Source organism: Pleurodeles waltl, chromosome 6, assembly GCF_031143425.1.
Source record: "Pleurodeles waltl isolate 20211129_DDA chromosome 6, aPleWal1.hap1.20221129, whole genome shotgun sequence".
Taxonomy (NCBI): Eukaryota; Metazoa; Chordata; class Amphibia; order Caudata; family Salamandridae; genus Pleurodeles; species Pleurodeles waltl.
Window position 1 is genome coordinate 618,637,049 of NC_090445.1, and position 15,764 is coordinate 618,652,812.

At 45.3% G+C, this 15,764-nt stretch overlaps 1 protein-coding gene across 5 annotated transcripts in view; it reads left to right on the forward strand.

Annotated features, from left to right (window-relative positions):
- Positions 1-15,764, forward strand: part of PTPN7 (protein tyrosine phosphatase non-receptor type 7) — a 294,573-nt gene that overhangs the window by 261,123 nt on the left and 17,686 nt on the right. For all 5 annotated transcript variants that reach the window (XM_069238936.1, XM_069238938.1, XM_069238937.1 and 2 more), the window contains 2 exons: positions 1,536-1,693; positions 4,475-4,588. In XM_069238936.1, the coding sequence (XP_069095037.1) occupies positions 1,536-1,693; positions 4,475-4,588 (272 nt within the window). The remainder of the gene's footprint in view (positions 1-1,535; positions 1,694-4,474; positions 4,589-15,764) is intronic.

Consider the following 15,764-nt stretch of genomic DNA (forward strand, 5'->3'; position numbering starts at 1 on the left):
GTGTTGCCACTTCAGTTTTTGACCTAGCCAAATTGGTTTTGTGTTACTTGTGTTCCAGTTCAGGAAGGTCATGGCCTGGCAGCTCAGGTTGGACTGTTCCTATTGGAGAATGGTCAAGAATGATTTGCATATGGCTGGGTCCAAATTTAGGCGGCATGGTGGGCAAGCGAATTATGTGAATGATGAGTTGGAATCTGGAGTGATTGCCAGTGGTTAGACTTATTGCAAGCATTCCTCCTATCATCTTTTGTGTGTTTTATGTACTGCCATAAGTGGCAATGGTATACCCAGAGGTGGGTTCTGTGCTCACTGTGCCACTGGAATCAAGCTATACACGACTGTAGAACTTCAATAATGGACAAATCAGGTTTGCTTGTGTCCTGGTTCAAGGAGGACCTGTTGTGGTAGTTTTGGCTACACTTTTCCTAGTGGGGCAGGGTGAAGATTGATTTCCATGTGGCTGGTTCTAAAATGAGATTGCATGGTGGCTAAAGAGTGATGGGTTTGAATGCTACCTCGAACTGTGTTCCAGTTCAGAGAGAGCATGTTTCTGTTGGAGCAGGGTCAAGACTGATTTGCATATAACTTGGTCCAAACTGAGGTGGCATGGTGAGGAAAAGATTTGGAATGCTACCCTGAGCGATTGCCAGTGGTTATACTTATTACAAGCATTCCTCTCATCACTTTGTGTGCTTTGTGATACCTAAAATAGCATTTATGTCTAACTTGTGCGGTCACTACTGGACATACAAACTTCATTGTTATTATATTGACTATACTGCAGCTACGGCTTGACTCTTTGACCAAGCTGCCCCAAGAAAGATGTAGAGGCCCAGCTTTCCAGCTCAGAGGAAGTATGCAACATTCTTGTCAGCATGAAACACATGCATTTACTTATTCGATACTTCTAGGTGGTCCGTGCAACTTGCAGAATCAATACAAATATTTCCTGTGGCACCATACTCTTGACACTTGATGACTACCATCCACATTTTTAGTACCCAGTTGACAAGCAATACCATTTTAATGCACTGATACAGCTGTTGGAACCAAAAAGAAAATAATTGCATAGTATCTGACAAGAAGTTGTCATTTAGGACTCATTAACAGTAACAAATGTTTTCCCAATGCTGCCCCTTTGAAGTTAAAAATACATTGAGCATAGTGTAGTATATCCACTTCCGATAAATTTGTCGGGGACAAATGATGTGTCATCTTTTGGATGTCCTGGGTGCTGAAGCTTATGTGATGTCGCTTTCTGTCATGTCACTAGCTTGGCAAATGGTTACCTACACTACTCAAATGATTTTGCCTTATTATTGTGTGAAAGTTAAAATGTTGCATCTCTTGGACTGTAAATGCACACAATGGTCAACCCTACAAAGAAGAGATACATCTAGTGTGCGTGATCTGCGATTTGTATGTTTTAATTCTTAGGTAGTTGCAAAGTGGCGAAGAATGTAAAAACAATGTTATAGTTTCACTTTACTAAACTACTTATATTGTAATATCTTTCTCTTTGCTTCTCGATTCAGTTGCAGGATAAACAACGACATGTGAAGCACTTCCTGTATTCGTCGTGGCCTGACCATCAGACCCCAGAGAGTGCCAGGCCACTGCTGAGACTGTTGACAGAAGTGGAAGATAGGACACAGATGGCAGGTAGCAGAGGGCCGGTAGTTGTTCACTGCAGGTAAGATGCGAGCCAGGGAGTGTGGTAAAGTTACATAGATTGTTGTTGTGTGATTCTGGTGTTGTAGAGGCACCAATGTGTCTCAGATGTAACATGGATGTAGCATGTTTAAAGCTGGAGAAGGGGATTGTCAGTTTACTAGAAACTGATTTATAAGGCACACAAAGCAACAATGATCAACGCTACTATTAAAAAAGACAACATCTGGTATCGTTGCATGCAAGGTGACAGCCCTTCTATAAAAAAAAATCCTTTCCGAGCACTGTTCGCACCATCTTCTACAGGCAACATCACAGAAGGATTGGTCAACATATTCTTACAAGAACCTTGTGTTCAACACATTATTTCTGTATGAAATTCAGACCTCTCCTTCAATAAATTCTCTTGGATCTACTGACTGGTTGAGTTAGTGTGTGTAATTATAATGCAGTACACAAGAAGCAACGGAAGCACGAAACAAGACAAATAAGAATTTAATGGGTAAAGTAACATTATCAGTTTGTAGTAGAATTTCTAGTCGTGCGTGAAATAGCTGACTTTCTTTCTGAGAGATCTGTGTCTTTTTTTAAAATGTTATACATTGCGTGGGAGTTTGTGAAGTTTAAAACAATGGTAAGTGAAAATTATAGATAGCAGTAGGTTTTGCATGAGAAGAATCCTACAAGAAGTTATGTCTAGGAACAGAATTCCCAGGAAAAGAGGGTTTGATGATTAGTTATTGCTCAATAACTTTGTCTGCAAGCGCAAACCTAGGAATATTGATAAGCCCAAAGATGGTCTGTCTTATACATCTCAACCTGTGGATGTGTAATCATAGTCACTCCTTGGCCCATAATTTTTACTGAATTGTGGGAAACATGTTTTTAGGTTGATAATGTTTGAATGTGTTACTAGTCCTCCATTGAAATGAAAGAACAGGTACCTTTTAATATAAATATAGAGCATCGCATGTTTTCACTATTAAAGGGGAACACAAGCCCAAAATTATTTTTAAATTGCTATTCTCCCTTGTACTTGAGGTTCTAGGATACGTTTGTGTTGCTTGGGCGGAGGATGAGATACTTGTATTTGACAAAAATTCAGCTAGTGGTGCTACTTACCAAGTAATGTGCCTCTTAATAAATGTAATAAATGCGCTGTTTAAATTATCCACATAATGCTAATGCATATCATGAGAATATGTTCAGAGTAAAGAATTTTCTAAAAATGAAATGCACAACTAGCTGTATGTCAGAGAGTGGGTCTAAAACTGGGCAATTCAGGATCAGTACAGTAGTTTAATGGTGTGCCTATAACATAACATTACCCAAAGCAAATGCGATACCTACCAAAGATGGCTGCACTATTTACACCTTAAAATAGTTATCCTGGTTTCAGTATATTGCTAACGTTACTAAGAGAGTTATATCAAAGGGAAAGGATTGCAGAAAGGGGTGACATAGAAGGATTTCCTCTGTGTCTTTAGGAATCAGTGGCGTATTTCTCTGTGTCTCAGTGCCCAAGAAGTTCACAAAGTCTCCGCGGGACCCACATACATAAAAACAAGTTTCCTCTGCAAGTGTTTTATGTTGTAGCAAATTAATGAGATTCACAAAGTGTGAAACTGTCCACATATTTAGAATGTTACCAAAACCGTTTTAAATAAGAGATTAAAAATTCTTTTTATTGGAAATTTTGGCAAAAAGTAACCAACAGTAATAAAAGTGACAGAACTCTTTTTGAAAAACGTATTTAGCATTTACAGTCATTAGCTCAAACGATATTTGGAAAATCACAACTTATCCAACAAGATCAATTATAGCCACTCATAGAAACAAAGACCCATTCCCATGAGAGCCTCTTCTATTCGTTAGTACTTTTATTCATTTTAGTTTCATAAAACGGAATGCTGGAACAAATATTTGTAACAATATTGTTTTCAAGCCTTGGAATCTTATCTACCCTCCGACAATCCAGTGCACTAGAGAGCTTCACAAGCAGGCCGATTTACCTTTGCTGTCAGTGCGCCCCATTATATCACGACTACAGCTTAATAAGGTGACTAGTGTGCATTCTTGATTTATACAATATCTAAATAATTGTTTAGCAAATTAGCTATTGTATCATTTTCACTCAGAGGGACTCCACGTTTATGAACACCGAGTTCTAAAATCTTGGATTCAAACTGGAAAAAAAATATGCACATCTAACTACACAGGGACCTAAATCAACAAGGTGCTCTTAATGCATTGGGAGGAACATTGGAAGAAACAATTCACTAAGGTATTGTATTGTATTAGATTGGATTGTTCCTATACCACGTTCAAAGTTCTTGTGAAGTCCCCTAAGCTTCTGTAGGTGGCTGAGTCGTTGGTTTACCAACGTACCTGTGTATAGGTGATGAAAAGATGTGGTTGCAGCTTCATCTATTAGTGTTAAATTTTAGTGTCACGCGTGAGCCCTGGAGACAGTTCTCCAGACTTGGCTTGGTGACTAGAGCAGCATCTCACACACCAAGTAAAAAATGAAGGAAATGCTAAAGACAGCTTGGCTGATAGATTTAGGGAGCATCTAAATCTGTATTGCTATTCCTAATTCAAAACGGATTAGATCATCATTATTCTCGAACAGAGAGTTCTCCAATATGTTATACAGATGTACAAACCTGTGGTTGTCCAATCGTGATATTGCAAAAGATTCTGCTTGCTAATGTTACATATCCTGGTAATACGAAGTCATTCATGTTTACGCCTCAAAACTCTCCATAAAATGCTGATTGGTTATAATTTTTGTTCCACCCAGTGCAGGGATTGGTCGAACGGGCTGTTTCATCGCTACCAGCATAGGATGCCAGCAGTTGAAAAGGACGGGCGAGGTAGACGTCTTGGGAATTGTTTGCAAGCTTCGCCTAGACAGGTATGATGCATGGAACGGAGCGAGCAAGTTGTTACTGCTTTCAGGGATTTACATTATTATATTTAGTCACAAATTAAAACTTGGAAAAAAAAAAAAACTTGGAAATACAGATGTCTGTAAGGTATTCACTGGAATACTTGCATAGTTATCCTCCAGAGGCATAAGGTGCTGTTGGTCTTGGTTCAGGCTGGATTGCTATAATATAGCGACCGCAGGACCTGGAAATTTCAGCGAGAAGTAAATTGATAATGTTTCACAAAGAGACAAATCAAGGGAAAAATTGTGTGTACAAAGAACAGAAGGATGGAAACTTAGTAGACATTGCAGTTGAATAGATGTAAATAGTTTATATTACTTATAGGTGATCGCTTGTGGAGTTTTCGACATCTACTGCACTGTTAAGGAGAAAATTCAATTTTCATCTTAAAATTGAGTGTTGCTATTGAAAGTTGTTTATTTGTTTCAGTTTGTTATTTAGCCAGTTGAACATACCATTTTTCACTGGATGCCCTGTGTGATATTGGGCGGGAGTTAGATCGTCAAACATAGGGAAGTTGGGGATTACGGATGTGCGATTTACACGTAATTAGATTTTTAATACTTATGTGAAACCTATCAGAAAAAACGGGAAAAGATGCCGAATTGTGCAAAATGCAAAACTGGCATTTAGCACTGTATTTAATCGTAAAATTCTTCCTCATGTTTATTTTGGGCATGGGAAAGCACTCTGTGCTAAAAAAAAAAAAAATACTAATGTAAACAACACAATCATTAGCCTTTTATGATTTGGTCATTTGCGTTTCTCCCTGAGCTTGTGATAATATTTTGCCACATATTGAGTATAATTGAAGGACTTGGTGTAACAGCATATTTTAGTGAATGTCACCTAACAAGCATAACATCAAATTATTGAAATTAGATGACATTAAACTGCTCTAAACCAAATTTCTTCCAAGTTTAGTCATTATGCTTGACGTAGACATGAACATTTCAAAATTAGGCTACAGAAAGTGATCTGCAAATTTAAACTTCTACATCCATTTTTTGTTTTTTTCAACAAATTAATGCAAGTCAAAGAACTGTGGTTACCAACACAATTATATCACACTCCCACCGATTAAAGTAATTACTGAAATTGAACAAAGGAACATTTGGCACAAAATGCATGAAAACTTGAATCCCAAAAATTTTACCTAAATTTGAACAAAAATGTATATGCCACAATCATCTATGAATGAGACTTGCAATAAAACACACACACACACACACACACACACACACACACACACACACTCACACACACACACACACATATATATATATATATATATATATATATATATATATATATATATATATATATAACAGAACTGTTTTTTGCAAAGTGCCTAGCTGTGGATTTTGGCCTCTAGCTCAGCCAGCACCTAAGGAAACCTACCAAACCTGTGCATATTTCAAAATTAGACACCTAGGGGAATCCAAGATGGGGTGACTTGTGAGGCTCTCACCACGTTCTGTTACTCAGAATCCTGTGCAAACCTCAAAATTTGGCAAAAAAACAATTTTTTCTCACATTTTGGTGATTGAAAGTTCTGAAATCTGAGAGGAGCCACAAATGCCCTTCCACCCAGCATTTCCCCAAGTCTCCCGATAAAAATGGTACCTCACTTGTGTGGGTAGGCCCTAGTGCCCGCAACAGGAATAGATCACACAACGGTCAATGTTGCTCCTTACATGAGGCAACTGTTGACCCTGAGGTAATCCATTCCTGATGCAGGCACTAGGTACAGGCACTCAAGTGGGGTAGTGTTTTTATCAGGACAGGTAAGGAATCACTAGGTGGTAGGAATTGTTTGGATCCCAGCATATTACGGTAGTTTGGGAGACAGAAATGCAAGAATAAATAGAGCTTTTATTCAACATTTCAGCTTTGCAGGGTATTGTGGGTAAGAAAACTTTGGGGAATCCATACAAGTCACACCTCTGTGGACTTCCCCAGATGTTTATTTTCCAGAAATGTCTGGGTTTAGTATGTTTCCCTATATGGCCGCCGAGCCGAGGACCGAAAACACAGGTGTCTGCCTTCAAAACCAGTTTGTTTTGTGATATATAATTTTGATGTCTCCACAATACGATTTGGGCCGAGGAATGTGGGGCTGAACTAAATTGGGGAGCTCCCAAGAGAGCACTCCCTCTCTCTGTGCTTGCCGCCGCATTAACCTGCTCTCTTGGTTGGGCTAACCCGCTATTGTCCCGTTGAACAGACTGTGCTTTTGAAGGGACAGCAGGACTGTCCTCATCACCTCCCTCATAATTACTGGAAGAGGAGTTATCGAATGGGACTCCTCTGACTGAAAAATCTCTCCCAGAGTATGCGCCATTGTCCTATCCCTCAGATGCTGTCTCAGTATCTGCTGTCTCAGTCTCTGATCCTATGTCAGAGCTGTCCTCTATAACCTGAGTGAGGGCGTGAGCAGCAGTCATCCAACGAGATGCCATCTCTGCTACTGGCTAAACTGTTTCTCTAAAACACTAGCCTACGCAGACAGTCACAAAATTGCTGGTGTGTGTGTGATACGTGCAACAGTAGAGGTCACCTTACCTGCGATTCTTCCCTCAATCAGCACGTTCTTTCAAGACACTCAAAAAACACCTTGTCACATACCAATCGTCACAGTCTTTAGCACCTCTAGTGCCCAGTCCAACAATCATTATTGGTGCTCCCACTCCCATGTCCTCCTCCTAGGATACCTTCACTACCACCCAGCAAAAGTGCCCTTCATCTCTCCATAGCCACCCTCTGCACATACATTTAATTTGTATTATAGCACAGGTAATGGCTGACTTTACTACTATACTCAGCTATTTACATAAAATACAGATTTGCTCTTTGCAGTAGGCATATAAACCTTCTGTGCTTCTTTATGGCACCAAAACTGCCACTAGACAAAAGTCTCATCCTTTTGTAGCAGAAACATAATCACAAGACTTACTTGACTTTTTTAGTGCTGCCTAAAAGCTATAGTTGAAACGCGTCAGTTGAAGTATGTGCGTTGCTTTGAAGACGCAAGCTGCAACTGCAAGACAACTGGTGGCAAATATATATATATATCACCTTTATATGTGGCTCCCATTTTCCTGGGGCCGATTGCAGCCCCCAGGGAAACCATACATGCTTTGACAAAAGTGATCTATATATATATACATATATATACATATACATATATCTATGTAGCTAGATATATCTATCTATGTAGATATATATATTTATTTAGTAGTTGTATGGTTTCCTTGTGTGCCATAATAAAAAATCATTGCCCCCACAGGGGTCACCTTGCCAACGGGCGAGCCCCTTTCAATTTCTTTTTCTTTTTTTTTTTCAATTTAGCCCCTGGGGGGGGAGCGATCGGGCGCGATCGCACCCCCCTAGGGGACACCTACCTTGAATTAAAAAAATATGCCCACGGGGGGGCCGTTTGCTGAGGGGACCGACCCCCTCCAAGTGAAATCCCTGGTGTCTAGTGGGGTTTATTGGCCATCGATTGCAGCTGTGCTGCGATCGAGGGCCAGGAAACCTGTTCAGGAAGGCCTAGTTTGAAGAGGGTTTCCCCTTTCAAACGATGCCTTCCTGAACGTTTGGAAGTCCCCACACACCAGAGGATTTTTTAAACCCCCCTCCCTGGTGTCGCCCAATGGTCGTGACCCACACCAGGGAGGTAGGCTGACACCTGCATTAAACGGGTTAAAGACCTCTGTACTGGGTTTCTGGGTTTAAAGTGCTGCATGACTATGGTCTTCATTTCATTAAAAGTCTATTCTCCATGTACTGTTCCTGCAGAATCTGCACTTCTTGTTGGCGCATCTCCGTCAAATTCTGAAAATAAAGAAAGTCTGTCTAGGAGACTAATCCTTTGCTTAGCATGTAGCTACAAATGGAACTCTCTTCCTTTGAGAAATCAAACTAATTTGTTGAGTTTCAGAAAACATCTTAAAACATGGCTTTTCACATAGTATTTTTTTTGTAAACAGATTTTATTGAAATTTGAGTTCAGCCTTTACAGGTACATAAAAATGAAAAAAGAAATGCCAATAGTCCCATGCCACATGTGGTGAGGATCATCATTGCAATAAATCACATAACATTACATTATTTACTATCGTACAGTCCTGTCAATATTGAAAGCCAACTGAGGGTTACATACTTTAGGCATGTCCCTCCTCCCTCAATTGTAATAGCACTTCAGATGTATGTGAGAAGGAGGGAGGAGATAGGCATGGTGATTCTCTGGCCAAGATGCTATAGAAAAATAAAGGACTACCAAGCTCAACTTATAACTATCTCCAACTCTCCACCCCCACCCGAACTTGCCCTATGTAGGAATATCATATAGTGCCCGTGATTGTGTGTTTGTAGGAGTCGTGCTTGGTGTCCGAGTCTTGTGCTCCGGGTCTCTACTCTGTCCATCACATTGGCCCCTCTGTAAATATGTAGGTTTATGATTCCATCAGTAAATGGGTGCGGTGGTTGGCATAGGCCCGTCTGTGCAGGGAGCCAAGCGCTCTTCATGTAACGCTATAGTGACCTGCTCCCAGGCCTCCTTCATCTCGGGAGAGCCTCTACCCCACCCAGACTCCATGTGCAGTACTAATCTTTCACTTTCCACCCATTTCTTGAGCTCCCTCTTCCAATTTTGAGGGCTGGGGACGCTAGGGCTTTTCCAGTTCTTTGTCAGCTCTCTTTTAGCTAAGATATATGCAAGATCTTGAAAATTACTAGTTGCCCTATTCATGGGGGTGTGTGGGAACCAGTGCAGCAGGCAGCGGGCAGGTGTACGTACAATATTGATCTCTATAATGTTCGCCATGTCTGACACCACTGTGTCCCAGTAAGACTCCAGCCGGGGGCAGGACCACAGCATGTGGAGGAAATCCGCCGCCTCTAATCCACACCAGGGGAATTTCGCGTCCAACGTGCAAAAGTGGTCTCGCAGTCTCTGTGGAGTTAGATAGGCCCTATGTAGCACGGAGAATTGAATAAGCTGAAATCTAGCAATTCTGGATATTTTTGGCGTCCTCTCCAGTATCCGATCCCATTCCCTTTCTGTTATCTGGGTCCCAGGTCCGTCTTCCACCTTCGCCTCAGGTCGTCTAGAGGGTTCAGTGTCCCCGTTCGAAGTGCCTAATATAGCCCAGTAACCACTTTAGGGGTACCCTTTGAGGTCAGTAGGTAGGTACTGAGACCATGAGAAGAGGGTTCGGCAGTGCCTGCCTTCCAGAGCACCCAAATGGTGCATGTGAGTGTGCGATGTAACAGGAAGTGTCCCTGCGGGAGGTCATGTTCCTGTAGGTAGTCTTCAAAGGGCAATAGGCTGCCCTCCTTGTACAGGTCTTCCATCTGTGTAGCTCCCTCAGTCACCCAGGTCATCAGCCCTCTCCAATCTCTGGCCCGGGGCAGCCAACGAAGCCAGGCCATTGATATTTCAGGGGTGTAAGGCGTGGACCGCCCTGCCTTCTGGAGACAGCGCTTCCAACACGACAGAGAATGGCTATCTCAGGAGCCAGGGCAGGACTCACGTCTGTGAGGTTAAAAAAGATTCCCACGAGTACTGATGCAGGGGGAGTCGCCGGGTCCTCAGTGGCAACCCCAGACCCGCGATCCCCCACCCACCGGACCAGCCACTGCAGCTGGGCGGCAAAGTAGTAGGCCACGAAGTCAGAAACCGCCAGTCCCCCCTCCGCTCGAGGTCGCTTTAAGGTAGTCCATGCCACTCTGTGTCTGCCCCCTCCCCATATGAACGATGTGCTCATTGTATCCAGTTCCCTGAACACCGTGAGCGGCACCCTCAGCGGCAGAACCACAAAGTAGTACAATATCCGGGGCACCGCCACCATTTTAATAAGCTTAATCCTCTCAGCCACCGAAAGTGGAAGCGAGCTCCAGAAGCCGACGCTCGATCTCAGAGCCCTAACGGCTCCTCCGATATTGTCCTCTAATATGTCTGATTGAGATTGATACACGCGAACGCCCAAATGTGGATTACATCGAGGCTCCCACTTCACATTACCCAGTTCAATAGGTGGGTTGCAGCCCACAACCAGTGGGAACAACAATGACTTCTGCCAGTTGACTTTCAAGCCCGTCAGCCGACCAAACAGTGCCAACAGAGCCTGGGCGCCCTCCCTCTCCAGGCCAGTGTTCCGTAGGAACAAGAGCAGGTCATCTGCATAAAGTGCTATCGCATGGACTCTAGTGCCCTGCACTAATCCCCGATACCAGGTGGCGGCCCTAGCTTGGGCAGCCAAAGGCTCCATTGCCAAGGCAAATAACAACGGCAAAGGGGGGGCAGCCTTGCCTAGTGCCTCTCCCGACCGAGTACTGCTCCGATATGATTGTCCCCATTCTAACCCTCGCCTTGGGAGCTGTGTACAGCAACTTTGTCCACCCGATGAAGCCCGCTCCCAAGCCCATGTGGGCGAGAACTGCATATAGGTAATCCCATTCCAGAATGTCAAATGCCTTCTCTATGTCTATTTCCAGCACTGCCGACTCAGGCAAGAGTGGGGCGATTGTATCTTTAATGTGTAGCACCCGCCTTTTGTTCTGGGCAGTGTTCCTAGTGGGAATGAACCCCGCCTGATCAGGGTGGACCAATATTCAGCTCAGTATCTTAGAATCCGAATTTAGTATAGATAGGGGTCTCTGAGCCCTGCTATCATCAGGCGGTTTGCCCGGTTTAAGCAGCAGAACTATTAGAGCTTCTTTTGTAGAGTTTGGGAGATATCCTCTTGCACGCGCTTTATTATACAGTTGCATTAACTCAATGGGCAAATCATCTGTACCTGGGGTTTTTCCCCGAGCCAACCCTGTGATGGCGCTCTAATTTCAGGCATCTCAATGTCACTTCCCAGGGCGTCTCTCTCCTCATCGTTAAGGGTCTGGTGTGGCAGCGCTAACAGGAAGTCCTTTATCTCGGCCCCTGCCCCACATAATGCGCTGACTTATAGGGTAGTGTAATATTTGAGAAAGTGAGAATTGATGTCAGCATGTCGGTAGAGCTTAGTACCAAGGGGGTAGTGATCTCTATTATAGGGGACCCATGTTTAGCAGGGTTGGCCAACCATGCTAGCAACGCTCCTGTCTTATCTCTTTCTGCATGCGCCCTCGCCATAAATTGTTTATAGTCAAAGCATCAGAGCGTCTCTGTGTAGTCTACAACTCTGCCCCTGGCCTCCCGCTCCTCCCCCTGCAATTCTGGGTGGCCCGGGGTCAGTTTATCTAATGAACGGAGCTCTCTGTCAGCTATGTCTATATCTCGCAGTAAGGTCTTCCTAACCCCCATAGACGTCGCTATACAGCAGCCTTGCACCACCACCTTGAATGCCTCCAACAATGTCTGGGGGGAAGGGGCCGTGGGTTTGTTATCCTTAAAGTAATGAATAATGTGCCCCCTTATCTGATCACAGAATGTGGGGTACTCTAGTTGAGTCGCGAGGTGGGTATGCGTGAGATGGCCCTTGTCCATTATAAATGCAATAGAACGGGGTTATGATCAGATATAGTTTTCTCCAGGTATTTTGCTCCTCGTGCCTGTATGTGCACCTCTGGGGTGCACAAGAAAGTATCGGGCCGCACATGTAGGTCATGCACTATGGAGAAGTAAGAGTAGTCCCAGGCAAGTGGATTGAGAATTCTCCAGGAGTCTATCAGTTGCCACTCAGCTTGCCATTCCAGGAATGTTTTAGCTAACGTGTTTACCGAGGAGTCCCTCAGTGACGGGTGGGATCTATCAACTCCAGGGTTGGCCACACAATTAAAATCTCCCCCAATTAATGCCATGTGTAACATATGGGATGCTAATGTGTTCGATAATTGATAAAGCAATGTGCTTTGCTCTATGTTAGGTGCATATACATTTATCAGCGCTATGTCCCACCCTCCCAGGCGGCCTGTGACCATAACAAAGCGCCGAGGGTGATCTGTCAGCCTGTTAGTTACCTGGAATGGTAACCCCGCCCTTATCCAGATTAAAGTGCCCCTTGCATATGCTGAGCAGGTTGTGTAGTATAATTAGCCCCTCCATCTCCTTTGCAGCGCAGCGCCCTCCGCTGCCATTAGGTGGGTCTCCTGCAGCATCGCTATGTGAACCCCACTTCTACATAAATAGGAGTATACCTTGTAACATTTGGTCATGTTGTGCATGCCCCTTATATTCCAAGAAATCACTTTATATTCTTGCAGATCACCCATTAAAGATAATCAAAAACTGAGCGATCCCGCCTTCCGCCCTTCAGGTTGATGACTCACCTCATCACTAGTAAGGGTCACTGTTCTCCTACAGGTGTGGCAATTGGCAGTTCCCTTACTAAGAAACAAACTCCCCTAACTCCCCTTCCCTAGGACAGGAGACAAAACAATTCCCCATCCAAACTATTATAAACCAAAGTCAAGTCTCGATAGGTGGGCGAAGAAGGTGCTCCAGCCGCGCAGAGCTTACGGCCCCGGGTAGACTTGATATAATGCTGCAAGCCTGTAGAACTTTGTGTCTTTGTTGCTCTGGGTCTCCAGTGTGGTTGCCGGTGTCAGGCCGTCCTATCATATAATGTTTTCTGATGTTCCTGGCATCACTATCGGTAGTTCCAGGCTCGTAGTCACCGAGCTCTCAGATTCTGCATCTGAGCCCGACCCCCCTCAATGTCCCCGTGGAGCGTGGGCTGTTATTCCCTTGACTGAAGGAGGCCACCGCCGCCGTGGCTCGCTGTCTCTCTTTGTGGGCCTCTTCCGAGGTGGGCGCTGTTCCCCCACGTTTGGGTCTTCCTGACCTGCATCGTCTACTCTGGGATCTGGGGCCCCGGGGCGCCCCCACACCCGCCGGGTCCCCCTGCTCATCCAGCCAGGCCCTTGCCTCCTGGGGTGTGCGAAAGAATCGTGCTCCTTGACTGCCCGTCACTCTCAATATGGAGGGGAACAGCATGGCGTATTGGATATTTAACCGTCGTAGTTGTTTCTTAACCTCCAAGTAAGTTGCTCTCTGTCTTTGTACTTTGCAAGAAAAGTCGGGGAAGATACGGACTAAGTGGTTCTCTACTCGTATTTCCCCAGTCTTTCTAGCCTGTGCCAGTATGTGGTCACGATCTTTATAGTGCAATAGGCAGGCCACCACCGGTTGCGGTGTGGCCCCCGGGGGGGAGAAGCCCACGCGGGCACCCTATGTGCCCTCTCACAGGCAAAGAAGCGCAAGAGTCCCTCCGGTGCCACAGCATCAGAGATCCAGCGCTCCAGGTACTCAGGTAGGTTTCGCTGCTCGATTCTTTCAGGAAGGCCCACTACTCGTATATTGTTCCTCCTAGACCTGTTTTCTGTGTCCTCAGCTCGGGCAACTAATGTCACTATTTGTTTCTCCACATTAGCGATCCGATCCCCGGCTGCCTCCACCTCAGGTCTAAATTCCTCCAAAGTTCATTCTGTAGTAGCCACCCGCTCTGCGAGACAACATTGGTCTTCTCGGAGTAGGCCCAGGTCCACTGCTAGCGAGTCAATTTTGGATTCAAGGCTTTCCCTGGAAAACATAACTGGTTGCATTAAGTCTACCAACGAGGGGACCCCAGCCGGGTCCCAAGCCGCCATGGATTGAGTTGAAATGGCAGAAGGGGATATGAGTCAGCCCTGTTGCGTGCTGGAATCACCTGCCATGTCTTTTTTCTGTCCTGTTTTGCCCATCATGTGGCGGTGTATAGGTGCGTGGCCCTGGGCCCACTGTCGGTGTCCTCCTCCACTGATATCTGCTATGAGAGTGGCCCACGTCCGCCATCAGGCACAGCCGCTCCGCTCCCGCAACCCAGAGCCCCTCAGCCCAGTCAGACGTTCTCTTATTGCTGTCTCTCCCCTTCCCTCGCAGCCCCCAGAAGCAGGAAGAGGAGCCCCAGAGCAGTCCGGCACTCACTCTCTCCGCTCCCCTCGCCCAAAAAGCGAATTCTTCTCCTCCACTGCACAAGGAAGGGAGAGGAGAGGAGGGTCTCGTAGGCCAGGCGTCTCCCCCTACGATCCGGGGCGTTCGGCCCACAACAGTCCAGGCTGCACTCCTTACGGACCGGCGCTCTGCTCACCTCTAACGTCTGGCCCCAATGTTTCTGGCCCTAGGGCTGTCCGATCGGCAGTAGGAGTCACGCCAACAGGAGGGGGCCGCTCCTAAACAAGCCTGTCCCCGCTAGGTCGACTCGGCCCAGGGCTCGTCGGACTTGGCGCTCCCGGCATTTTGAGGTCAGACGGCGCTTGGTGGTCCGCTCGCTTCCCACGATTGACCTTAGGGCTGCCTGATCAGCAGGAGGGGCCACGCTGTCCGGCGAGGGCCGCTCCTCGGTGAGCCTGTCCTCATTAGGCAGGACTCGGCTCAGGCTTCATCGTCTTCAGTGCGGCCGCCATTTTAAGGTCAGGCAGCGCATTATCGTTTTTTCCTCTGCAAGCCAGTAGCCAGTCCCAAAATAAGCGATTTAACCTTCGCTTCAAAGTCTCCGTCCCCCGGACCTCGGGGAGAATGTGCGGTTGTTTGGTAATCGGAGAGCCCGGGCTGGAGTTCTTCCTCGAGGCAGCTCACTCCATGAGCGGCAGCCCACGCCCCCCCTTCACATAGTAGGTAGGACATTTTTAGACTGCTCACAACTGCTAGTATGCTTTCAGGTAATTGCGCACTTTAGAAATGTAATTAATAAATAAATAACAGTTCCAACACCTTTTTACAGCAAGGTTAGACTTTTTTTCTCTAGGCAGATGCAGCTTCTCTAGAAGGATAGGAGCCATGTCCCTTGCACAGCTCATAAGTACTGAGATGACTCCAAACAGTAAGCTTATCCTCTGAAGGATGTAGTCTAACAACAAAATTTCTCTATCAGGCAGTTTCTGCTTTTCTCCAGGCACTTTACTGCTGTCATAGAATGGGTCTTGCTCAGGTTGTCTAGAAAGAAGCAAGCAATAAGAGATCCTGACTCGGGCACTCTAGTAATTCCCACTCATCCTGCAGGTGAGTCCTTTCACTGGCCCATGAGAACACTGGCTCACTGACAATGTTCATTCCAGAGTTCCTTCTCAAGGAGCTGGTTTTAGGTAGTTCATGACATTTGGTGTTATAGAACTGGACTGGCATGTCTATTTTTTTTCCCATAAGAATTCAGCTGGAAGTTA